The 27,848-nt window shown below is 36.1% G+C and overlaps 1 protein-coding gene across 5 annotated transcripts in view; it reads left to right on the top strand.

Annotated features, from left to right (window-relative positions):
- The window catches only part of LOC150099108 (protein disulfide-isomerase A5), a 953,872-nt gene that overhangs the window by 169,023 nt on the left and 757,001 nt on the right, over positions 1-27,848 (top strand). For all 5 annotated transcript variants that reach the window (XR_016549469.1, XM_090404751.1, XM_090404750.1 and 2 more), the window contains exon 6: positions 18,590-18,682. Coding sequence is in view for 4 of the 5 variants with exons in the window: in XM_090404751.1 (XP_090260877.1) it covers positions 18,590-18,682 (93 nt within the window). In the remaining variant the exon portion in view is untranslated. The remainder of the gene's footprint in view (positions 1-18,589; positions 18,683-27,848) is intronic.

Raw genomic sequence — 27,848 nt, 5'->3', positions numbered from 1 at the left:
AAAGAATATGGTAAGTTTTTTTTATGTTGAGCCCATACACGAGAGGTTGGTTGATCAGCCTGTATATCATTAGTACTGTGTATGGGTAGTGGTTGAGAAAGAAGGTACTTGTTCACATTTGATTTAAATGACTGTATATTTTATTCCTTGGGGAACACAACAGGGGAAGACTGTTTCATAGTTGCAGGGATGAAGGAGGAGAAGAAGAAACTTGTTCTGTGGGTTTCAAGGCACACTATGAAGGGATGTTGAAAAGCAGCTACAGTGTTCCAACGAGCTTAGTACTAAGTGGGGGAATTATTGATGCTATTTGCATTGGTAGAGTGGTGCCAGTGCTCGCCTCCTCAGTTCACCTCCTGCTAAACACATGCTGATAAACAGAGAGAATACTGCTGTTATGGCTTAAACATCGATGGGACGCTGCATACTCTATGGGAGGAGTTATATTGGAGGAAGTAGGGGAGACAAGAGATCTGGGGTTGAAGATTGATAGAAACCTGAAATTTAGGGGACATATTGCAAATGTGGTGAAGGTAACACAGAGGATTGCTGCAATAATGAGGACACTGACCTGCAGAGATAAAAGGGTTATCATTCCGTTGTATAAGACCCTGATCAGACCACACTTGGACTATTGTTCTCAGATTTGGTCCCCAGGATTTGAAGGGGATAAATTAACTGTGGAAAGGGTACAAAGGCAGATAACAAAGATAGTTTCAGGACTGTACAATGATAGTTATGAGGATCAGCTGAGGGAGTGTGGACTGCAGAGTTTGGTGGATAGAAGAAGGAGGGGTGATATGATTGAGACTTTTAAACTGTTGAGAGGTGGTTACAGGGTTGACACCGGGGAGTTCTTTCGCTTGGTTGAACAGTGGGAAGGAGTGATGACAAGAGGCCATCCCTTGAAGTTTTGAAAGGAAACCGTGAGCAAGAGGGTGAGGAGTGGTTTCTTTGCATGGTGGGTGGTTGAACCATGGATTGCATTGCCTGATGGAGTGGTGAGAGCGAGAACGGTCAATGAGTTTAAGGAGTGGTATGATAGACTTCGTGTTTCTTAGGGGAGGACCTCCCCTCGATGTGTCTTGATAGACTTTGTGTTTCTTAGGAAGGACCTCCCATGATGAGTCTTTTGACTCCATGGAGGCCTGGATAATAATAATAATAATAATTTCAGATGAACGTTTTCCATGGAAATATTTGTAGAATACACACAGTGCAGAGACCAGTTGTCTGTGCAAAAATAGGGGGAGTGAGTTGGTAAGAGATAGGTCATTAATAAGTCTGATTGGTTTCCTTTGTATTGAGTCAAGCATTTTGAAGGAGCTTTTGGGGGAACCCACTCCATATGTAAGAGCAGTATTCATTGGCTGGATGGATTTGTGATTTTTATAAGGTTAACAGCTGTTCACAGGTGAAGTAACATCTTGAGCGAATGAGAAATTGTAGTTTTTTAGAAGCTGAGATGCTATGATTGTGATGTGTTTATGCCGGAGGAGGGTTGATGTCAGGGTAATTCCAAAAAGAGAAATCTCAAATTGTCTGGAATTTGGATGTTGTCAAAAAAAAATACTGGAAGAAAATAGTTCTTTTTTTATGAGAAATAAGAAAGTACTGGGTTTTTTTGTTGCCATTGAAATTGACTAGGTTATCTGAACCCTGTTGAAGGATAGCTTGGAGATCAGAATCACAGAAGATGATGATGATGATGTTAATAGATGAAAAGGTAGAATGCTATCTGCTGCAGAAGACATTGTTGAAGTATTCAATGATTAATTTTTAAGGGTGTTTCATCCTCATCAGGCTTGGAATCATTTAGCAATTTAAGGGAGAGGACTTAGTAGAGGATGGCTTAATTGTGAGTGAGCAGGAGGTCCCTGCTCACTCACAATTTCTTGATCCCTATTCCACGAATAGGGATCAACAAATATACAATCACTGCTTAAGTTTCTCTCTCTTACACTCAACCTTTTCAATTTTAGTTTCCCTGCCCAATTACTTCAACTTGTTCAGAAAACAGTAACTTCTTCAATCGCTTATGACTTTCCATGTTCAGATGCAACCCATCTCTTGCATACAGCTGTCTTTCGCCTTCAAACACACTCAAGATGTCAACAAATTCCAGACCTCTTTTTTTGCACATTCTTGCAATCATATCATATCATTCATTATTATCGCTCGTCTACTTAATTCATATTTGTCAAAACGAGGCAGCACACACACACACTATCCTCCCATTGACACTTTTCTTCTTCACAATATCTAGCAATGGTCTTAAATCTTTTGCTACCCAAATTACACTACCACTCAGGTCATTTGTACCCACCATAACTATCATCTTTTCTGCATCATGCCCTCTCTTTATTACTAAAGCCACTCTCTCTCTCTCTCTCTCTCTCTCTCTGTTGTTCCACCAACCAAGCACTCCTCAGGCATACCGCTCTCCATATCCTTAATCATAGAATCACCATATATTTTACTACTCATAACTTCATTCAAATCCAAACAAGCATCACTCACGGCCTCATTTTTTACGCTATTCAGCATGACTCTCCCAGTTTCATTACTCAATGCTCTTTTACTTACTCCCTCACTCTCACGACATCTTGTTTTTTCTAGACCTCTTATGCTTTCATTCTGTTGACTCCCGATCACTCCCATACTATTTATTACTTCATCATTCACCAAAGACTTTCCCATACTTAATCCTATTCTAGTTACTTCAGCTAAAGTAATCTCTATAGTCCTAATTTCTTTATTCATCACATTTAACTCAGTTTTAATTTCCAGAACCTCCTTACTGAGCACTCCCAATTTCTCTTGCACAAGGTGAAGGTCACTTTTCATTTTCAGGAACTCCTGCCGAAGTTCTTCCGCTATGGTCACGATGTCTGCTTCCATTCCTAATCGCTCCAGCCTGTCCCGACACTTCTCACATACGGCAATGTTTTCATTCTTCTTTCTTATCCAGGTGTTTCGCTTCTTATCTTTTAATGTGATGCTTAGCATCAACCTCTCCATTTTTCTTTGAGTTGTTGTTAATTTATTTGTCACTGCTTTTGTTAGCGACCAAGTTTCACAACCATATGAGAATGACTGGAAGTATACACTGGTTAAATGTCTTCCTTTTTAAACAGAGTGGGATATCATTGTTTTGAAAAATGCTTTTCAATTTTCTGAATGCACTCCAGGCAAGTTGAACTCTTCTATTTATTTCTTTTTGGAGTACACAGTTTAGATCAATGAGATGACCTAAGTATGTATATGAAGAGACTCTTTCCAAGAAATTGTTTTCTATTATTATATTTTTTGGTGTTACAAAATGATTAAACATGATTTTAGTTTTTTCTCTGTTTATCTTTAGACCTACTTTTCTGCTTTCATGATGTAAGTCTTCTTTCCTTGTATTAAGGTCTTCTGGAGTGTTTGCAAAAATTATATCATCTGCATATCTTAGGTATGTTAAGTTTCTGTTAAGTATACTAAGGTTTGTCATGTTTATATTATTAAATATTTCTTGAAGGACTGCTGTAAAGATTTTGGGTGATAGAGAGTCTCCTTGTCGGACACCTTTTCCAATTGATATTTTATTGCTACTCGGGTGAAGTTGGATTGTTGCAGTGAGGTATATTGCCTGGAGGAGGTCCATATATTCTCCAGGAACTCACTGATTCTGGAGTGCTTTGATTATTGCATTAGTTTTGATGTAATCAAATGCTTTTTCATAATCAATGAAGGCTAAACAGAGATGCAATTGGTTTTCTTCTGCTTTTTCTGTTATTTGTTTTACAGCATGAATATGATCAATTGTGTTAAAGTCTTTACAGATTCCTGCTTGTTCTGCTGGTTGATTTGAGTCTAAAAGAGGTGTTAATTTGTTTGTTATTACTTTTGTGAGAATTTTGTACAGATTAGAGAGAATAGTAATTGGTCTATAGTTCTTTACTTCTTCTTTATCCCCTTTTTTAAATAATAGTATCAGAGTAGAATTTTTCCAATTTTCTGGTATCTTCCCCTCTTCTAGGCATAGATTTAGTAAGTTTGTGACATGGTGAATTATATTGTTTCTTCCCCATTTAATTAATTCTATGTGAATTAGATCTGCACCAATACATTTTTCATTTTTTTAATGCTTGCTTTATTTCGTTTGAAGTGAATGGGGGATAATTCCATATGCGATGGAGAAGAGTTATTTATATTTGATTTATCTATTGAAGGATCACTATAGAGTTTATAAAATTCTTCTAGCCTGCTTAGGATTTGTTCTTGGTTCCTTATTATAGTTCCATTCTTGTCTTTTATTGCAGTTATTTGACTTTTACCAACTGATAAATGTTTTCTTACTATTTTCATATTTTTATTGTTTTCAATTGTTTGTTTTATTTTTTTAGTGTTATACGATCTTATTTCTATTCTTGAGAGACACTTGTGACATTAAATTAAGAATTATAAACATGTTAACACAAGAATATTTTAATGTTTGCCAAATATTTCAGTCTAAAACTAACAGACTATCCTCAGTGGCTTGATAGGAACAGTTTTTACAAAGTGGAATTTCACCTTGTAAAAACTGTTCCTATCAAGCCACTGAGGATAGTCTGTTAGTTTCAGACTGAAATATTTGGCAAACATTAAAATATTCTTGTGTTAAATGTGTTTATAATTCTTAAGATCTTATTTCATTTCTCATCGTTTTCCTTATTGTTTTGCATAGTTCTGCATATTCTATTTTATAAATTAAGTTTTTGGCTTGTTTCATATTTCGTCTCTTTTTTAGTAGTTGTAAGGTTTCCTCTGAAAGGTTATGGTCATTTTGTTGTTTGTTGCTTTTGAATTCATTGACTGCTGAGATTATTACTTCCATTAGGTTTTTGCTTATTTTATTTATGTCTTCTTCTTCAAATATATTTATTGTCTAGTTTTTGATTGATTCGTAATTTTCTTCGTAATCCTTCTTTTTTTTCAATAGGTTTTAAATCAAAACTTATTGATTTTTTGTTGTTTAGCCATTTTATTCTTTCCAATTGGGGTTTATTTTAATTTTGGCTCTGACCAGTCTGTAGTCACTTCCTGTTTTTACTTGATTTAGTACTGAGGTATCTTGAACTATTTCTTTATTATTACACAGTATATAATCTATTTCATTTTTTATTTTTCTGTTTGGACTTCTCCATGTCCATTTTCTTTTGAGGGCTTCTTTCTTAAAAAATGTTTTCATAATATAAAGCTTGTTACTGTAGAGAATTCTGTAAGAGCCATTCCTGAGTTGCTGTTTGTACCATATATGTATGGTCCTATTGTATCTATTTGATGAATGGGATGACCTACTTTGGCGTTAAAATTGCCCATTACTATAGTAAAGTTTTGATTGCTATTTTTTTTTTTTATCTAGAGTGTGCTGCAGTGAGTCATAAAATGCTTCTCTCTTCATCAGTATGGGATAAGGTGGGAGCATATATTTGGATGATCCTGATTTTAAGTTTAGAGTTTATTTTAAGTGTAATTTCTATTATTCTTTCATCTGTATAATTACTTCTATAAGGTGTGTAATTGTTTTCTTAATTAGAAATCAATTTCTAATTGATTTCTAATTAGAAATCAATTTCTAATTGATTTCTAATTAAGATAATATATTGATAAATTGATAAATAATCACTCTGTATTGTCCTTAAGTTTTAACATAATAGTATAAGTAGTCTCCATTTTTTAGTTTTATTAAATGTTCATCCTGCCTGCGAACTTCAATTAAACCTATGATGTCCCATTTAATATGTTTTAGTTCTTGCTGTAAGATGGTAAGGTCTTCCTTTTCTTTAAGTATTCGACAATTAAATGTTCCTATATAGAGGAAAAGAGGATTGTATTGATTACTGTTATGTTTATGAATCCCCTTTGGGCTATTCTAGTATTGCTTATTATTTGGGAAAGCTTCTCAGTGCATCATGCTCTTGTCTCCATAAATGGTTTCGATCAAAGTAGTCGTATAGTTGAGGAAATTTAGTCACATCCAGTGATTGCCCATTCTGGCCATGGGCTTTATGGCCTTTCTTTCTTCTTCTTGGCATTGTAGTGGAGGGGTTGTGGCCACATAACATCTTGGGAGATGCATTTTATAGCTTTCTGCCAGCTCTGCTCAGTATCATCTTTGCCATAGCTCATTACAACATCATGTTTCCCGTGGGGTCCATGTGGAGGCATGATACTAAGACTTCCTGGGTATGGCCCTCTGGACTTCACTGAAATATTCGCACTGCCATCTATATCAGTTCCATCAGGGATTTTGACCGTGTTGTAGGTTGCCAGCCAACCATGGAAATCCATCCCAGGCTTAACTGTGCTCAACATGCTACAAGCATGACTTATGGCTATTCAGCCAAGATCCTGGTAGGAGAACACAGCTAACACCCCCCCTTTATTTATATATATATATATAGAAAGTTATTAATTATATGAAGTGCCAAAGGCTTCAATTCAGCGACAAGAATTTATTTAAGTTAATGGATATTATATCCCATATTGTTTCTTAGCCGAATAAGAGACTCAAAAAGTTTCATGCCGAATATAGAAACTATATAAAGTTCGGCGATTCCAAGCATAAGCAAATACCTGAATAGTGCACCTGACCCATTTGGTAGTGCAAACTGAGACAACTCATAGTAAGGGTGGAGCAAGCTCCGATCACTATTCTTGGTATTTACCCATAATGTGAACTTAGCTCCTAGGAGCTGTATTACTGTTCTACTATTATGAGAGAAGGTCACTACCCAGACCGGTTTCAACCTTTATTGAGGTCTCATCAGTGAGTAGGTAGACCTAGTTAATACCAAGTTTGTAGCGAACAGAAGTTACATCCCTTCCATGAGAATTGCCAAGAAGGTGTCCTAATAAATTATTAATTATATGAAGAGCCAAAGGCTTCAATTCGGCGACAAGAACTTATTTAAGTTAAGGGATGTTATATCCTATATTGTTTCTTAGCCGAATAAGAGACTCAAAGAGTTTCATACTGAATATAGAAACTATATAAAGTTCGGCGATTCCAAGCATAAGCATATACCTGGATAGTGCAACACCTGAACCATTTGGTAGTGCAAACTGAGGCAACTCATAGTAAGGGTGGAGCAAGCTCCGATCACTATTCTTGATATTTCTGTTTGCTACAAACTTGGTATTACTAGGTCTACCAACTCACCGATGAGACCTCAATAAAGGTTGAAACCGGTCTAGGTAGTGACCTTCTCTCATAATGTAGAACAGTAATACAGCTCCTAAGAGCTAAGTTCACATTATGGGTAAATACCAAGAATAGTGATCGGAGCTTGCTCCACCCTTACTATGAGTTGCACTACCAAATGGGTCAGGTGTTGCACTATCCAGGTATTTGCTTATGCTTGGAATCGCCGAACTTTATATAGTTTCTATATTCGGCATGAAACTCTTTGAGTCTCTTATTCGGCTAAGAAACAATATGGGATATAATATCCCTTAACTTAAATATACAGAAAGTATTTTACGTTGGGTATAATAAATGTTAAAGATATCAAGCTATTTTAAACCTGATTTTACTCCATTTCCCATCTTTAACATTTATTATACCCAAGGTAAAATACTTTCTACATCTATCTCTCATCCTGAGATTTTTATTTTTATTTAATAAGGTTAAAACACCTTATGGTAACTTATTCTGGTAAAATACTTATATGCTCTGTATTACTAAAATCTTGGTATTTCTAAGCCTGGCTCACACTGATGAGACCTCAATAAAGGTCAAAACCGGTCTGGGTAGTGACCCCCTTGCGTTTAATACATAGCATCATACATCTCCTCCAGGAGATGTGCTCTGCATTCTTCTTCTTCTTCTACGCGTTATTCCCGCTTCCTATGCAGGGTCCGCGTGTTACTTAGATGCGACTTCTTGTTAGTACTACTCCCAACCGACCCGTCGCCTGGTCTGCCGCTGGGGGGGGGGATATATTTTTTGACTGTAGAGGCGTATGTTCACGGGGCCGGTTTGCCTGCTTGCGGGATGAAAAACGCCAGATAAACTGGTGGAAAAAACCCTACTGTCCGCGCCCAAGACCGGCTAACTTGGCTATGCCTGAGGAAGATCCTCAAATTCCTCACGTCTACAATGGGAATCGAACCTAGGACACTCCTTCCCCAGGAATATGGTTGCGAAGCGCATAGCCGCTAGGCTAACCGCGTGGTTGAGATGTGCTCTGCATTAAGGGTAAATATTAAGAATAGTGATCAGAGCTTAACCACCTTTACCACGAGTTGCCTTGACTTGCACTACGTGCGGGGTCATCACCCAGACTTGCAATACTTGCAGGTGCAAACTTGACTTACTTGTCTGTTTGCTTTCTTGGGAAATGGAGTAAAACCAGGTTTAAAATAGCTTGGTATCTTTAACATATATATATATATATATATAAATGTGTATATGTCAGCATTTTCTTCACCTTATCTTTATAGTATTTGTTACTGTGCATATTATTAAATATTAAATGTTAGGCAGTAATTTGTCTGTTATCCAACCTTCAAATAGGCAAACCCTTGGTTAATTGTTGAATGCATTAGCATGTTGTCATTCTAACCTCTGAAACAGAACTGTGTAAGCCATCAGATAACTGAAGGATTACTGTATTCATTTTACACAGAATTATGGACTACAGCCGTGTTATAATTATTTTAATTTTCCAACGTTTTGACCTTCATGTTAAGATCATCATCTGGAGTATACATATATATACACACACAGATAATTTAAACTACATTTCACACAGTATGCTGAAGAGACAATGAATTGATCAACGGTTATTTCACTGACCTGACTGAGTGAAAATAAAATAAAATTACAATAAATAAATGAAATAAAATAAAATAACTACTTCAAAGCTACATTCAATTTAAGACAATATCAGAGAAACATTCTTTCATATAGATAGTTTTATTACAGCAAAAATGATATCCTAATTTAACATGACAATTATTATATTAGATTTAAGAACCTGAATTACCTATGGTTCTGTTTATAATTAACTCTTAGGGAGAAATGTTAATTAGGTAGAATATGTGCCTTTTATATTCTTAGGATTTTTAGACCACCACTATTGTTAAGATTAGGGTGGTTGATAAGAATCTCACAGGCTTCCTTAAATTTATGTTCATACCATGTTTTGGTGTGATGTAAACAACAGGTACTTTTCCAGTCAATTCTATGTAAAGTGTTCAGGGCATGATCAGAAAGACCAGCTTGACCATAGTTATTATATTTAATGTGTCGTTTATGTTCCTTTATGTCGTTTATGTTATGACACATTAAATATAATAACTATGGTTAAGCTTGTCTTTCTGATCATGCCCTGAACACTTTACATAGAATTGACTGGAAAAGTACCTGTTGTTTACATCACACCAAAACATGGTATGAACATAAATTTAAGGAAGCCTGTGAGATTCTTATCAACCACCCTAATCTTAACAATGGTGATGGTCTAAAAATCCTAAGAATATGGAAGGCACTTTCTCTCTAAGAGTTAATTATAAATAGAACCATAGGTAATTCAGGATCTTAAATCTAATATAACAATTGTCATGTTAAATTAGGATATCATTTTTGCTGTAATAAAACTATTTATATGAAAGAATGTTTCTCTGATATTGTCTTAAATTGAATGTAGCGTTGATGTAGTTATTTTATTTTATTTCATTTAGTTATTGTAATTTTAGTTTATTTTCACTGGAGGTCAGGCCAGTGAAATAAGTGTTGATCAATTCATTGTTCTCTTCAGCATACTGTGTGAAATGTAATTTAGCTTCTCTCTGTATATATATGTGTATACTCCAGATGATGACCTTTATATGAAGGTCGAAGCATCTGGAAATTAAAATAATTATTTATAACATGGTTGTAGAGTCCATAATTTTGTGTAAAATGGATGCTGATCACCATGTAACACTAAAAGAGATGAGGGATTACTGTAATTTATCAAAGCTAAAAAAAACATTTATTTAAATAGAAGTACATGAAATAAGCAAATTCTGAAAAAAAAGAAAGAAAGAAAAAGTAACATTATTCAGGATCTCAATGAAGTTTGTAAAACTCATCATGGGAAGCCGATCTTAAACAACATAAAGTCTGTCATACCATTCCTTAAACACGTTTACCATTTATGCCCTTACTCCATCCTCCATATATATATATATATATATATAAAGCCAACCCTCACTCTCTTGTTTACCACTTCCATTTGTAACTTCTAGGGATGGATCCCTTGATATCAGAGACTTTTTTAGCATGGACAGAAAGTTGGGTTTCAGGGCACACATTGCTAAATTTGTAAGAATATCATGGTAGATTATGGCAATGATGAGGAGGACCGTGACATGGAGAAGCAAAGAGGTTATGGTTCTTTTTGTATGAGGCCTTGATCAGGCCATATATTGACTAATGTGTGCAGATTTGATTGCATGGTTTTCAAGGGGATGAGGATATATTAGAGAGGGTTCACTGAGGTGGTTTCAGGTTTCTGGCAATGCAAAGGCAGATTGAGTGACTGGGTCTTGAAGAGCCATATGAATAGAAGAAGAAAAGTGGAATATGATGGAGACTTCAAGTTGGTGAAGGGCTGTTAGTAGGTTAATGTGGAAATTTTTCATAGAATAGAGGGATACAGGCATAGAACAAGAGACCATCCCTGGAAGCAATATAAGGTGGGAGTGAGGAGCAGGTTCTATGCATGAAGAGTGGTTGGAGAGTGGAATGCATTGCCTGAAAGTGGAGTGAGTGCAGAAACTGTTAATGTTCAACACAGTCAGATATCTCTTTGTACGAGAGTGTGGATCTCCTGCAATGAGGTTTTTGATTTCACGGAGTTCTGATGTTAATAATTCATTTTTGTGAAGATGGGGGGGGGGGTGCTTAAGGGTCAAAGCTGTATAACTAAGAGGAGACCTCCACATAGCCTTTAAAGGAATGCGGAGAACCGACCAGGGCTTCTGACCTAATGTCAAATCCTCACCTTCTCGTGGTGCACCCTGTTGGGTATCTACTTTTATACTGAACGAATGAGGATGGGTTGGCAATTTGGGATTTATCCGACCAAATTGTATTTTTATTGGTTAAACCAAAATAAAAAAAAAAAATGATGGTACAACATGACAAAATTTCATGCCAGCTGGGGCGTCACCCGGTTAAACAAGGCCCCCGTTGTTTTTGCCAGGGAACCAGGCCAGACAGCGAAAAGTCAGCTACTGGAACAAATCTGAAAACAAACCCCAACTCAACATCACCAGAGTTAAAGATCATACTATCAACGTAAGAAGCTTGAATGGTAAAGAAATGGAGCTAGCTGAGGAATTAGATAAGTACCAGATCGACATAATAGGGGTGACTGAAACAAAAAAGACCAGAACTGGTGAGATCTTTCTGAGCAATAAATACAAAATGTTATATTCAGGCAATGACAATCAAGGAAAAGAAGGAGTAGCCATAGTATTCAACACAAAATACGAGGCTAATCTTCTTGAATGGCAGTCAGTCTCAAGTAGAGTAATGTGGGCAAATATGAGAATGGGAAACTGGACAATGAGACTTATTTGTGCCTATGGTCCCACAGAAGGTTCTACTAAGGTAGAAGTGGAGGAGTTCTTTGATGCTTTAGAAAAAGCAACTGACACAATGAAAAAGGAAAAGTTGGTTCTTGTTGGGGGATCTAAATAGCAGAGTAGGAAATGCTTGTGAGACATACAAAAATATTTTGGGAAAATTTGGAGAAAAGAGCAAAGCTAATAATAATGGTAAATATCTGTTGGATTTCTGCTCAGGACATGGACTGGTTATTACTAACACCATGTTCCAACATAAAAATGTGCACAAATTCACATGGAGAGAAGAGGCTAGGAATAAGGAAAGTCTCATTGACTATGTTATTGTTGATAGCGATGTTTTCTCCCTGGTGCAGGACACCAGAGTGTACAGAGGATTTGAAATTGGAAGTGATCACTATTTAGTCTTGAGAAGGATAAAATTGAATTTCATATTGAAAAAAATAACATGTAAGAAAGTTTTAAAGAGAATAAAAGTCGAGCACTCTGAGATGTGAACTGTAGACTAAAATACACAAAGATTATTGAAGAAAAAATGAAAGAGTTTGAGAACAGGAATCAAACCTTGGAGATTCAGTGGCAAACTCTGAAGAAAACATTGATTGATTCTGCCAGAGAGGCATGTGGTGAGGTTGTCTGCAAGGATAAAAAAAATCAGAACTCCTTGGTGAACAAAGGAAGTTAAAGAGGCAGTGAAGGAAAAGAAGAAAGCATATCAAAAGTTCCTGTCAAATAAGTCGGCTTGTGCTCTTAGAGAATATAGAGACAAATGCAAGAACGCCAAACACTGTGTAAAACTAGCTAAACAAAAGTCATAGGAGGACTTTGGCAAGAATATAGAAAATAAATATCAAGAAGGTGGCAAAATATTCTGGAGGTTGTTGAAGAAGCTTAGGAATGGAGGAAAGAGTGTTGTAAAAGGAGTTAGAGATGATAAAGGTGACATGAAAATGGGAGAAAAAGATATCCTTGAAGTATGGAGTAATTACTTTGAAAAACTGCTAAATGAAACAAGCAGTGATGACAGCACAGTGGTAAAAAACACTGACCAGGCATGCAGTCAGGAATACATATCCATACTTGAAGTAGAAAAAGCCATCAAAGGCTTGAAATGTGGAAAGGCAGCACGAGTAGATGATATTCGACCAGAAATGCTGAAGTATGGTGGTATAAGAGTCATACAGTGGCTGCACTGCATAGTTCAGAAAGCCTGGACAGAGGAACGAATTCCCGATGATTGGAGTAGAGCTCTCATAGTACCCATATATAAAAAGGGAAATAAAACTGAATGTGAGAATTACAGAGGTATTTCCCTACTGAGTGTTCCTGGCAAGATCTATGCATGTATACTTGAGAAACTGTTGAGAAGAATTGTGGAAGAAAAGCTTGGTGAAGAACAAGCTGGATTCAGGCCAAATAGAGGCTGTAAGGATCTGATCTTCACTTTACAACAAATAGTCGAGAAAGCATGGGAATATAACAAAGATCTGTATTTAAGTTTTGTCGATTTGGAAAAGGCATATGACAGGGTGCCAAGAGAGAAGCTATTCAATACGCTGCAATTATATGGTGTCAATGGGTCATTATATCAATCAATACTTAGTCTTTATTTGAGTTGTAAGTCAGCAGTTAGAATTGAAGGAAGTACAGGAAGATGGTTTAATGTTAAATCTGGTGTGAGACAAGGATGTACATTATCCCCTCTGTTATTCATTATCTATATGGATCACATTATGAAGGAAAGTGGTATTAAACATGATATCAAAATTGGAGATGTTAATGTCAGCTCTTTGCTTTATGCGGATGATGTTATACTTCTAAATAAATCCGCTACAAGTCTGCAAGATTCTCTGACTAAATTGAATAGCTGTTGTAATAGATATGGTATGAAGGTCATCAATAAAAAGACAAAGACAATGAAAATAGGCAGAATCATTGAAAATGCCAACTGTGTTGTGAATGGAGTACCTGTGGAACAAGTAAAACCTTTCAGCTACTTAGGTACGAATTTTAGTGAAGATGGTAAATTAAATATAGAAATAGACAACAGAATCAGCAAAGCTGGTATGGTGGGAAGTCAATTGAATAAATTCATATGGAATAAGAGAGAAATTAGTCAGAACACTAAATTAGCTGTATACAAGACAGTGTTCAAACCAATTTTAACTTATGGATCTGAGAGCTGGGTCAGAAGTAAAACACTTGACCAAAGACTTGAGACCGCAGATATGAGAGTCCTGAGAAAGATTATAGGTGTGAACAGATGGCATCAATGGCAATATCATATTAAAAACAAGGATATTAGGAAAGAACTTGACATTGTTAGCATTAAGGAATGCGTTAGCCGAGCTAATCTCAGGTGGTATGGTCACTTAAACAGAATGGGCGAAGAAAGATTAGCAAAACAAGTGTTCTCTGCCAGGTTGGCAGGAAAACAACCCAGAGGAACACCAAGATATAGGTGGATTGATACGGTACAAAGTGCCTTGGACGATAGAAATGTAAGATCTGATAATGTTGGAGTCTTGACAAGTAACAGACTGATTTGGAGGAAAATTGTAGATAGGAAGTTAGTAATGATGTAAATTTTTCATGTAGTACTATCATATCCTGTACACCCCTTGAGGGTACATGGCAGGAATTTGTTGATGATGATGATGATGATGATGATGATGATAATAGAATTATTATTATTAATTGTTTATTAATTATATAAGTATTATTACTGTTAATTATTGAGTATCTCCATGGATTCTATAGACTTTGAGAGAGGCCTTAAACATTTTACCAACTGCTAACCAATATTTGCACTAAAGATATCATACTTCACTTTGAACTCATTTACTGGCATAGCACTTATAACTGACTTTGGCAACCTTTTCCACCCATTTGCCATTGCTGGCAAAAAATCTGAAAAAAATTTGGTGTTTAAGCAAACTTTTGCCCAATTTCTGGGGATGATCTCTACTTCTCTCCCTTCCCCATTAGTCTTCTTCTTCTTCCTAACATGGAATTTAGGCCAAGTGGCCTGTTCCGGTCTCATATCATCTCTTTCTTGGTCTTCTGATTATTCTTTTTCCACTTATTTTGTATCTGAATAATATTTTTGGTAGTCTGCCATTGTCCATTCGATTTAAATGTTCTTGCCATTTTTGTTTATACTGTTTTATGTAGTAATTAATTAGTTTTATTTTCATGGATTGTAAGATTTCTTCATTTGTTTTGTGGTCCCACTTGGTATATCCAGCTGTTTTTCTGAGGAACTTCATTTCTGCTGTTTCAATTCGTTTTTCATCTTTTTTTTATGGTCCATGTTTCGCTTCGATATAGTAGAGTTGATTTTGACAAGACATTATATAATCTGATTCTAGTGTTTTTTTGTACTAGGGATGGCTTAAATATATTATTTATTATGCCATTTACTTGGACAAAGTTTGATATTTTAGTATCTATTTCTTTTTCTTCTTCGTATAATAGATCACATCCCAAGTATCTAAAAGTATTTACTTGTTCTAGTATTTTATTATCTATCACTATTTTACTTCTTTTTGGATTTTTTCCTTTGAATGCCATTATTTTTGTTTTTTCTTTAGATATTGTCATATTATATTGCTTTGAGATATCATTTAATGATTTTAATGATCTTTGTAAGTCATCTTCTGATGTAGCTAATACTATTTGATCATCTGCAAATAGTAGTGTATCTATCTTCATTTGCGGGGTCATTTGTATACCAAATGGTTTATGCTGTTTCCAGATTGTTAATATTTCGTTTATATATATATTGGAAAGCAGAGGTGAGAGGGTACATCCTTGTCGTACTCCTCTTGATATATCTTTCCATTCTGAGATGTGTTCTAATTTAACTGCTATTTTATTTCCTGTATATATTTCTTGAATAGATTGTAAAAGTTGGTTTGGTATGTTTAAATCGGTTAATATTTTGAACAATTTTTGTCTACTAATTTTGTCAAAGGCTTTTGTTATTTTGTCCCCATTAGTCATATATTGAAAATTTTTTCTCATATCATTCCTGTAATAATCCTTAAATAACTAATGTCTCTGTCATATTTCACCCTTTTCTTTTTGTCAACCAATTTCTGTAACTCACAAATCTTCAATCCTTACAAGTAACATTTGGTAGACTTCCCACCATCTTGGTCACTCACCTCTGTATACTCTCCACTTCTTTCTCATCTACGAGAAACCCAGGTGACCAGGACCAATGCACAGTAGTTGAGATCTGCCCTTTGTGAAGAGGTATAATAATTTCCTTATCTCTGCTTATCAGAGTATTCTTCAAGTACCTAACCCTATGAGCTATTTTAGTCACTTTTGCGATATGCTTTTTTGAACTTTAGCTCAGCAGTCTACTAGCATCCCAGATAAGTAGCTTCATCATTTTGATGCATCCCCCATTTCATCAGTATAATGCAGAACTGGTATTTGTTTCATCCCAAAATACATAATCTTACACTTTGCCACATTGATTTAATGTCCATTCACTTTCTTCCATACTGTCAGTCTGTTTAAATTTTCCTGCAAGATTTTGCAATTATCTTTAGAAATTATTGCTCCACTCATCATCAAATAATTGATGATGCAAAATACAAGATTCTCTGTCCTATATCTGGGGTGTACATCTGAAAAGATGGCAAAAGTTCTTTACAAATATAATCTACATGTTACTTTCAGATCTCCACATCCAGCTAGCAACCTTCATCCTCTTGAACATCCTGGAGTTAAAGTTCCTTGCAACTGCAACTTACTGTTTTGGACAGATTGGTGGATCTACTATTCCTTTGAAGAACATCAAAAACTACATTTGTGACCATCTGTCAAGACTGACAGACTATGCTCTGGATATGCCTTCACAGGATTAAATACCGTGTAGATTGCTATGGTGCTATGCTTAGCCCAAGTGGGGAAATAATCATTCTAACACATCATTTTAGCCTTTCTGTGAATTAATATTACTTTTTTTACCCAGTCTCTAGAGTGCCTTGGTAGGATATTAGTTCCATTTATTAGTTCCATATGAAGTTATAACTTGTCTTTTTTTCTACAATAGTCTAAATAAGTGCTGTATACTTTACTGCAGTAATTTGTCCTCTTAAGTTACTAGCTCCATGAAATCTGTAAATCCATCAAGACATTATTAGTAAGTTCAATACATTATTTTTCTTCTGGTGTTTGTTTATACTATGAAGCCCTGATATGAATATAGATAGGAGGCTAAGGGTCATTCATTCTGGCACATAAATTTCGAGCATAGTTCCTTCAGGTTATGGGAGAATACCATTATGACCAGAAGCCTTATCTAAACCCTTTATATAGCCAACATTGGCATTCAGACATCTATATACTGAACTATATATGGTTACTGTTACTAACTAGACAGTTCAAGATTAGCCTAAAAAGATACTTCCATACCACTCGGTTAGGGGGGTGAGTAAGGGAGTGAGGAGTAGGTTCTATGCACAACCAAGGAGAAGACAGAATGAGGCTGGAACAGACTTCTTCTCTTCTTCTCTCCCATAGTCCTAAATGGACCATTGGGTCATTCATGGCTGGTAGGTGATATTCTTTGTTAGCCTCTTCCAGTAATCTCGGTCTCTTGTTCTTGATGTCATTTGAGAAAGGGAGGAATTTGTCCATTTTTTGATGTTATCAGTCCATTTTTATTGAGGTTGGTCCCTAACCCTTGGTCCTGGAATGATTCCTTCTATTGTTTGCTTTGGAATGCCATTAGCCCTCTCCACAGGTCTGAACCATTTGATCTGTCTTCTTCTGATGACTGTCAGAATATTTTCCCTTCTTCTCCCATCTATTGAATTAATCAGTTTTTGGACACTTTCATTGGTTTTGTGAGCGGTATAGGGAATTCTCAAAAGTCTTCTGTAAGTTTTCATTTCAAAAGACAGGAGTCTCCTCTCATCTTCCCTCAATAAAGTCCAGGCCTCACAACCATACAAGAGGATACAGTTCACCAGTAGTCTGGAACAGACTACTGGACCTAAATTCCCAAAATGATGACAGTGAAGCTCACCAAATATTATAAATTAATAACTAAATCCTCTCACAACTTTTGATTCCAAAAGGGAACAAGTGACACTCTTTGTGTAGTCAGCTGGTCTGCATCTTTCATCATTCTGCAGTTGAATATGTTTGTGGCATACCAGATAACATTTTTAATCCTAACCAGTATTTATGTGTATGTACTTGTGTGCATATGCAATACAATTGATTTTGTTGGGTTCTGGAAGTAAAAATTCCGGTTTATTCATGAGAAAGAAAAGTACTTACCCGTTTTAAAGATCAGTATAAAGATAGAGAAAGTTCCTATCATTGATTTGAATTTCACATGCAAGTTTTTCCTTCTAGGAAAAACGTGTGTGAAATTCAAATTCTCTGCTTATCAAGAACTTTGATAAGCAGAGATAAGGAAATTATTATACCTGTTCATAAGGCCAGATCTCAACTACAGTGCATAGTCTTGATCACCTGGATTTCTCCAGGAGCAAGTATCACTAAAGTTTTCAGTAGGTTTTGCAGATATGAGGAGGACGAGGGAGAGCGGGAAAGTTCTAATAAACACCTTGAACAAAAATGATATTAAAATAACTGATATAGCTACAAGAAAGAATACATGTTTCATCAAATTGTAATAATTTGTTCTTTTTCTTTTAGGATACATAAGAAGACATAAAATTAATTAGCTTTTGTTCTAGGTGTTTATCAGAACTTTCCAGACCTCTTCCCCCTCGTAACTTGCATTTAGCCACCCTTCATTACATTTTTGTAGTCTATTAAATTAGCAGTAAAATCATTAAGAAAACAAATTGTAAAGATATTAAATTTGGCTGCAAAAGAGTTAGTTTATCACTAGCATATATTTGTATTATAATTTGAAGAATAATGAAAGACATTTATATATTAAACTATATTATTTTCTCCTCATAACTGATTTCTTTTACAGTCAATGATCACCTTCTTGAAAGATCCTTCAGGTGATATGCCATGGGAAGAAGATGAAACAGCACAAGATATTGTTCATGTAACTGATGCTAGTGTAAGTTCTATGTTTATTTACCCTCCCCCCCCCCTCTTGCATACATGGTCAAATTAAGTGGTGATTGAAAGATGTTTTATGGATGTCAGTGTTTCTCCTTTAACAGTATACTTTTCACCATTATCTCATCATCAGTTTCTTGTATACTCTCAAATATAGTTCAGATTTCATGATGGGTTCCATTCAGGACTTGTTTCAGATTTATATTATTATTTGTGCAGTCTCTTTTTGATCAGTTCTTACATTTTTATCTTCATAGCACTATCTCTATCTTAAGCTTACACTGGAGGACAGAAACAACTTTTAAAAAAGTTTTTAAACATTCGAAAGTGGGTTATCCAGTTTGATATATAGGTTGCAGCTTTTTAATTCTGCTTAACATAAAGAATTGTGGTGAAAGTGCAAAAGAATTGAATGAGTGAAGAGCGAGTGTGAGGGATGAGATTCAGAGAACAGAAATATAAGATGGACAGATAAACAAGAATTGGAGTGGAAAGATATACAGCATAACGAAAGTGAATGCTAGAAGCAGTAATGAATGTGTATGGGGACAGTCAGCATAGGATTGGGATGCAAGGAGAGTAGTTAGAGAGAGACATATGGGATAAGTGCAGATAAAGTTAAGCTCCCAGGGACAAGTGTAGAGAAGCCACAGATAAGAGTGGCATTCTGACTTGTAAACTGAGAAATGAATTAGTCTTTGTTATGAATGCCTGGTGCATCAGAAATAAGGGAGAAAAATTATTGATTTCATAGATTTCAGCCAAAAAATTGTTGGATATAAATGATATCCTGAGAAGAATGGTGTGAGGTCGAAGGAAGACAGGATGAGATATTTAATTGATTGTTGCTATATGCTGGGAAATGCACAGGATGGTGACAAAGAAATGTATAGGCAAATTCGCTTGGTGCTACTTTGCTTATATATTTGCTTGAAATGCATAATATAATTGGAATAATAATAATTTAGAATAATATAGTTGTGAATGAATTTAGGTAGTATTTAATGGGCACTGAAATATGTGGGTTTCTTAGATCTTATATTATCAGATGATATGATTGTGAATGGTATGTCATATCTCTCAGCATTTGGCAATTGTGATTTTAAAGCGATCATCTGGATGGTTCCAAACCTTATGAAGATATCTGCGCAGAAAGGATATGTATGGAGCTCTACACGGTGATTGCTTACAAAATGCTTTGGAGAAAGTTAGAGCTGTAGAATAGAATGGAATAAGTAGTTGGGTAGGAAGGAAGTCAGTGCTGCTTGGGCACTGATCAAGATCTGTTTTATAGCAGCACTCTCTGAGTGTATTCTAAAGTCAAGAGGTTCACTATGCCTCCTCCATAAGGCCTTCCTCTTCCAAAGTGCATGCTTAGTCTCAAATCATTTATTTTATACCTTATTTAACCTCTTGTCTTTGGAATACACTCAGAGAGTGCATTCTAGTTGAATGTTGCATGTCACTGCAGTTTTAATTTGTGCTCTGATGATGTTGGTTAGAAAACCAGTGAACTAATGTTGTTTATACCATGAAACACTGTTAAGAATAACCAATAATATCTATGCAAAAGCATAGATACTATATGTATATGAGGATGAAGCACCTTGATGAAATGTTTCTTGTATATCTTAAATGAAATACATAAACAGCAGGCTACGAATGTGATTTTGGTTAGTATTATTATTATTATTATTATTATTATTATTATTATTACAACCACCATGGAGTCGACAGACTCGTCATGGGAGGTTCATTCAAATGACAACATATTTATCATGTAGAATCTTAAATTTAACACTTCTTGCATTAACTACACATTCTGGTAATGCATTCCATTCACTGACAATTCTCCATGTAAAAAAATACTTCTCACACCCTTCCTCACAACACTTTTATATGACTTCTAGGAATGACCTCTGGTTCTTCCCCTCTCACCCTCTATTCTTTTTAATAATCCTCTCTGGATTAAACTGATAAAATCCTCTCACTAACTTAAATGTCTCTATCATATCACTTCTCTTCCTCCTATCCACTAAACTCTGCAATCCACATTTCTTCAACCTCTCTCCATAGTCAGCATTCCAAACTCCTGATATTGTCTTATCACTCATCTCTGCACTCTCTCTAATGTCTCCAAACAGTGGCACAACCACTTCCTTATCCTTACATGTTAGAGTACCTCTAAAGCAGCACTGTGATGTGCAGTCTGCTCTCTAAACTTCGGTCTACTGTCAACCATCATTTCCGAATCTCTAATCTCATCCACTTCCTGCAGTATGGCACCATCGATATAGTACACACAGCCTTATATTTCTGCACTCCAAAATGCAACACCTTGCACTTATTGATAGTAAAACTACAACCCCACTCTTTTGTCCAAGTAAAGAGTCTATTCTAATCTTCTTGAAGGAAATTAACAAAAGCAATGCTACTTATAATTCTTTCCAACTTTGCATTATCAGTAAATAACAGAAGATCCCCAGTCAGCCCACATGATATATCTTTTACAAATAAATTAATCAGCAGGGACCCAAGAACATACCCCTGGGGCATGTTACTGGTTACCCTTCTTTTTTGAGACACTGCTCCATCATACACAACCTGCTGGTATCATTCAGAGAGAGAGAGAGAGTGCCAGTCTCTAATCCATGTAATGGGCACTGAAATCATTTGGTATCTATCAAACACTTTTGCAAATTGGCTTGGTGCTACTTTGCTTATGTATTAGCTTGAAATGCATAATATAATTGGGATAATGATAATTTAGAATAATATATTTCTGAATGAATTTAGGTAGTATTTAACGGGCACTGAAATGTGTGGGTCTCTTAGATCTTATATTAAGAATACCACTGTATACGATTCTCCTTTATCTAACACACTCGTCATCTTATCATAAAAGGCAAGTAAATTACTGAAACAGGACCTACCCTTTACATATCCAAACTGACATTCATAAAGAATACCATTTTCATCAACCCAATTCTGTATTCTCTTCCTTATCAATCTCTCTAACACCTTGACGACAACTGCAGTTATACAGCCTGGAGACTTCTGTCTTAGAACCATGCTCGTGGAGTGGTACTATTTTGCCTTCTTTCCACTCCTTGGGAACCCTACCCACTGCAAGACTTTCATTAAATACCCAGGTCAAGGGCATAACCAACTGTGATGCACATTCCTTAAGAATACGTGGTGGTGTGTCATCCATTCCCACAGCCTTATACACATCTAACCCAACCAACATCTGATACACCTCTGTTTCTTTCACTTCCAATTCTCCTATTATTTGCCTCTCTTTTATATATTGTACTGGATCATTTACACCAATATGATATAAGCTGATAAAGTGCTTATACAATAATTCCACTATATTTCCTTTGCAGCTGTTCATCTGCCATAATTATTCTTCCACTTGCTTGCCATGTAGCGGAAAAATTCCCTTGAGTTACCCTTGTCCTGACCATCCAATCTCCTCTCATACTGCACCTTTTCTTTCTTTAAATGTTCATCACCTTTCTTTGTGGATCTGATCACCATCACTGTCTTGTACCTCCTCCATAACATTTTCTTTTCCAGCACAGCTTGCTTGATTTCACTGTTTATCCATTTCACGCCTACTCCATTTACTTGCTTAACCCTAAGTATGCAGTCATACATTGCTTTTGTCAGATACTGCATCGTGAGTTTCCATGCATTGCCAACATCTTTTCCGCTCAGCTCATCTACCCAGCATACTTTTGGTAACTGACTAAAAAAGCTTCCTATAATCACCTGCTTTATACTTCCACATGTATCCATTATTGGCAGTGACCTTTTCTTGTTTCATCATCATCAAATTCCTGCCATGTACCCTCAAGGGGTGTACAGGATATGATAGTACTACATGAAAATAATTACATCATTACTAACTTCCTATCTACAATTTTCCTCCAAATCAGTCTGTTACTTGTCAAGACTCCAACATTATCAGATCTTATATTTCTATCATTTAAGGCACTTTGTACCGTATCAATCCACCTATATCTTGGTCTTCCTCTGGTAGTCGTTTTGCTGCCAACCTGGCAGAGAACACTTGTTTTGCTAATCTTTCTTCGCCCATTCTGTTTAAGTGACCACACCACCTGAGATTAGCTCTGCTAACACATTCCTGGATGCTGACAATGTCAAGTTCTTTCCTAATATCCTCGTTTTTAATATTATATTGCCATTGATGACATCTGTTCACGCCTCTAATCTTTCTCAGGACTCTCATATCTGCGGTCTCTAGTCTTTGGTCAAGTGTTTTACTTCTGACCCAGCTTTCAGATCCATAAGAAAACTGGTTTGAACACTGTCTTGTATACAGCTAATTTAGTGTTCCGACTAATTTCTCTCTTATATTCCATATGAATTTATTCAGTTGACTTCCCACAATACCAGCTTTGCTTGTATTGTCGATTCTGTTGTCGATTTCTATATTTAATTTACCATCTTCACTAAAAATCGTGCCTAAGTAGCTGAAATGTTTCACTTGTTCCACAGGTTCTCCATTCACAACACAGTTGACATTTTCAATGATTCTGGCTATTTTCATTGTCATTGTCTGTTTTTTTTTTTTTTTGCTGACCTTCATACCATATCTATTACAACAGTTATTAAATTTAGTCAGAGAATCTTGCAGACTTGTAGTGGATTTATTTAGAAGTATAACATCATCCGCATAAAGCAAAGAGCTGACATTAACATCTCCAATTTTGATATCATGTTTAATACCACTTTCCTTCATAATGTGATCCATATAGACAATGAATAACAGAGGGGATAATATACATCCTTGTCTCATACCAGATTTAACATTAAACCATCTTCCTGTACTTCCTTCAATTCTAACTGCTGACTTACAACTCAAATAAAGACTAAGTATTGCTTGATATAATGCCCCATTGACACCATATAACTGTAGCGTATTGAATAGCTTCTCTCTTGGCACCTTGTCATATCCCCTTTCCAAATCAACAAAACTTAAATACATATCGAAAAAACTTAAATACATATCTTTGTTATATTCCATGCTTTCTCGACAATTTGTCGTAAAGTGAAGATCTGATCCTGACAGTCTCTATTTCGCCTGAATCCAGCTTTTCTTCTACAATTCTTCTCAACCGTTTCTCACGTATACTTGCATAGCTCTTGCCAGGAACACTCGGTAGGGAAATACCTCTGTAATTCTCACATTCAGTTTTATTTCCCTTTTTATGTATGGGTATTATGAGAGCTCTACTCCAATCATTGGGAATTCGTCCCTCTGTCCAGGCTTTCTGAACTATGCAGTGCAGCCACTGTAAGACTTTTATACCACCATACTTCAGCATTTCTGGTCGAATATCATCTACTCCTGCTGCCTTTCCACATTTCAAGCCTTTGATGGCTTTTTCTACTTCAAGTATGGATATGTATTCCTGACTGCAATGCTGGTCAGTGTTTTTTATCACTGTGCTGTCATCACTGCTTGTTTCATTTAGCAGTTTTTCAAAGTAATTACTCCATACTTCGAGGATAACTTTTTCTCCCATTTTCATGTCACCTTTATCATCTCTAACTCCTTTTACAGCACTCTTTCCTCCATTCCTAAGCTTCTTCAACAACCTCCAGAATATTTTGCCACCTTCTTGATATTTATTTTCTATATTCTTGCCAAAGTCCTCCCATGACTTTTGTTTAGCTAGTTTTACACACTGTTTAGCTTTCTTACATTTGTCTCTGTATTCTGTAAGAGTAAAAGATGACTTATTTGGCAGGAACTTTTGATATGCTTTCTTCTTTTCCTTCACTGCCTCTTTAACTTCCTGAGTCCACCATGGAGTTCTGATTTTTCTATCCTTGCATACAACCTCAATACATGCCTCTCTGGCTGAATCAGTCAAGGTTTTCTTCAAGGCTTGCCACTGAATCTCTAAAGTTTGGTTCCTGTTTTCAAACTCTTTCATTTTTTTCTTCAATAATCTTTGTGTATTTTAGTCTACAGTTCACATCAGTGAACTGCTGAACTTTTATTTGCTTTAAAACTTTCTTACATGTTATTTTTTTCAATATGAAATTCAATTTTATCCTGCTCAAGACTAAATAGCGATCACTTCCAGTTTCAAATCCTCTGTACACTCTGGTGTCCTGCACCAGGAGAAAACATCACTATCAACAGTAACGTAGTCAATGAGACTTTTCTTATTCCTTGCCTCTTCTCTCCCTGTGAATTTGTGCACATTTTTATGTTGGAACATGGTGTTAGTAATAACCAGTCCATGTGCTGAGCAGAAATCCAACAGATATTTGCCATTATTATTAGCGTTGCTATTTTCTCTAAATTTTCCCAAAATATTTTTGTATATCTAACAATCATTTCCTACTCTGCTGTTTAGATCCCAAACAAGGACCAACTTTTCATTTTTTTCATTGTGTCAGTTGCTTTTTCTAAAACCTCAAAAAATTCCTCCACTTCTACCTTAGTAGAACCTTCTGTGGGACCATAGGCACAAATAAGTCTCATTGTCCAGTTTTCCATTCTCATAATTGCCCACATTACTCTACTTGAGATGGACTGCCATTCAAGAAGATTAGCCTCGTATTTTGTGTTGAATACTATGGCTACTCCTTCTTTTCCTTGATTGTCATTGCCTGAATATAACATTTTGTATTTATTGCTCAGAAAGATCTCACCAGTTTTTGTCTTTTTTGTTTCAGTAACCCCTATAATATTGATCTGATACTTAACTAATTCCTCAGCTAGCTCCATTTCTTTGCCATTCAGGCTTCTTATGTTGATAGTACCGATCTTTAACTCTGTTGATGTTGAGTTGTGGTGTGTTTTCAGATTTGTTCCACTAGCTGACTTTTTGCTGTTCGCCGTGGTTCCCTGGCAAAAACAACGGATGCCTTGTTTAACCAGGCAATGTCCCAGCTGGCATGAAATTTTGTCATGTTGTACCATCATTTTGTATATTGGTTTACGCCAATAAGAATACAATTTGGCCGACTAAATCCCAAATTGCCAGCCCATCCTCTTTCGTTCAGTATCCAGGTAGATACCCAACAGGGTTCATCACAAGAAGGTGAGGATTGGACATTAGGTCAGAAGCCCTGGCCGGTTCTCTGCATTCCTTTAAAGGTTATGTGGGGTTCTCCTCTCAGTTATACAGCTTTGACCCTTAAGCACTCCTTTCTTGTTTCATAACTTACCAAACAAGTACATCATGATCACTCTCACCAACTGGCGTCAGTGTTAACACTTCATTAACAACTGCATATTGTGAATTTATCACCAAATCCAAAACATTAAAGCCTGTACTTGCTTCAATTACGTGCTGCCTAAGATACTTATCTCTCAGAAATTCCATGAACTCACTCTCCTTGTTCCCATACACTATCTCCTCCTTCCAGTCTATATTCTTGTAATTAAAGTCTCCCATCAGGATCACTTTCTTTTTACATGCCCAACTAATTTGCCAAAACATTTTCCAGTCAGTATTCTCTGCATTTCCAGGCCTATAACAGCATCCTATCAGATATACTGACCTGTTTATTTCAACTTAGCACCACACAGATTCAAAATCTGTGCATGTCATATTAACTTCCACACTTTGCAGACATAATTCCTCTGCAATCATTAACAGCACTCCTCCTCCTCCTCCTCTTTCACATCACTGTCCTTCTGGAAAATTATATATCCTTCTAATTCATTCCCAAGATCACATCCTGCTCAGACAACCAAGTTTCACTTATTCCCATTACCTTTGGTCATTCCATCTCAATCAGTGCCACAACTTAGCTCTCTTGTTTCGAATACTCCTTACATTTGTGTATAAACATGACATTTGCTGTGTGTTTGAGGCCATCCTACCAGCCCTAACTTTCTCTATTCTAGCTGCTATACTACACCTCTCTCTCTCTCTTCAGTTTGTCCGTTCCCATTTCCCTGATCCTGACTGTGATTTCCATTCTTACCTGTCTCATCCTCACCTTTATTCATTTCCTCACCCTGTGCTGCTGCAACCACATCTTCAACCTAATATCCATCTTCCTTCTGCTGTACAATCTGTTGATTTGTGCTATCCTGTTTCACAAGTAGACTCTGATCATTTGCTATATTAACTTCTTGACTTTGTGCCTGCTCAGAAAACAATAGCCTTTCTAAATGCCCAGAACTGAACCCATTCAAATGTAATCCATCAGCTTTATACCATTTGAACTATCCTTCAAATTCACTCCACAGATTTATAAATTGAATCTACTTTACCTGACACAACTCAGTCATCTTACTATTCATTATATCTGCTCTCCTTCTCAACTCACTGTTATCATATGTGTGCAACATGCCTTCGACTTTCCCAACAACACTATTCTTCTTTACCTGCTGCAACAACTTCCTCAAGTTGTTGCAGCAGGTAAAGAAGAATAGTGTTGTTGAATGTCTATCAACAACACTATCAACATTTTTCTTCTCTCCAACTATGTTGTTTTTGCCCACAACTACTAATTTTGACCCAGTATTTCCTTTTCTGCAGCGCATCAGTTATTTGCTTTATTGTTGCACCAGGAAAGCATGTTTAGTGCACTTTATTAGTAATCACACCTCTAATGATCGAGTCCCCATACACTGATATAAGACCATCCTTTGATTCTTTCTTTATGAGATTAACTTCCTTCTTTTCCTTATCATCAGCCAGTCTCTCCAGTAGCTGTTTAATATCCTCTTGCAGATGTTTTATTTTTCTTTATTTTCACTAACTATGGATAGTCATATTGTAATACGAGCAGTATTTGACTAGTGTGGTTGTGGAAATCATAGAAAGTGTGCTTTGATATGTGACATGTAGCGCAAGGAATGGTTATGGGATAATGATGTTTATGGATGAAAATAGTAAATTGGTAACATAGTCTGCTTTGTATATACATATAGAAAGGCTTAGATATTATTGGTTATTCCTAACAATGTTTCATGTTATAAACATCAGAAGAAGAAACAGTAATATTAATCAATTCGCTGAATTGCTAATATTTCACTGGTTTTCTAACCAACATCATCAGATCACAAATTACATCTGCAGTGACATGCAACATTCAACTAGAATTGTATGGAAACATTTCAGATTGTAACTGAAAAGGAACTAATGTCCTAAGCATCC

Source organism: Typopeltis vanoorti, chromosome 15 (assembly GCF_054136105.1).
Source record: "Typopeltis vanoorti isolate ZY-2024b chromosome 15, IOZ_Tvanoo_1.0, whole genome shotgun sequence".
Classification (NCBI taxonomy): domain Eukaryota; kingdom Metazoa; phylum Arthropoda; class Arachnida; order Uropygi; family Thelyphonidae; genus Typopeltis; species Typopeltis vanoorti.
Note: the sequence above shows the minus strand (reverse complement) of the source record. Positions and strands in the feature narration are given on the sequence as shown.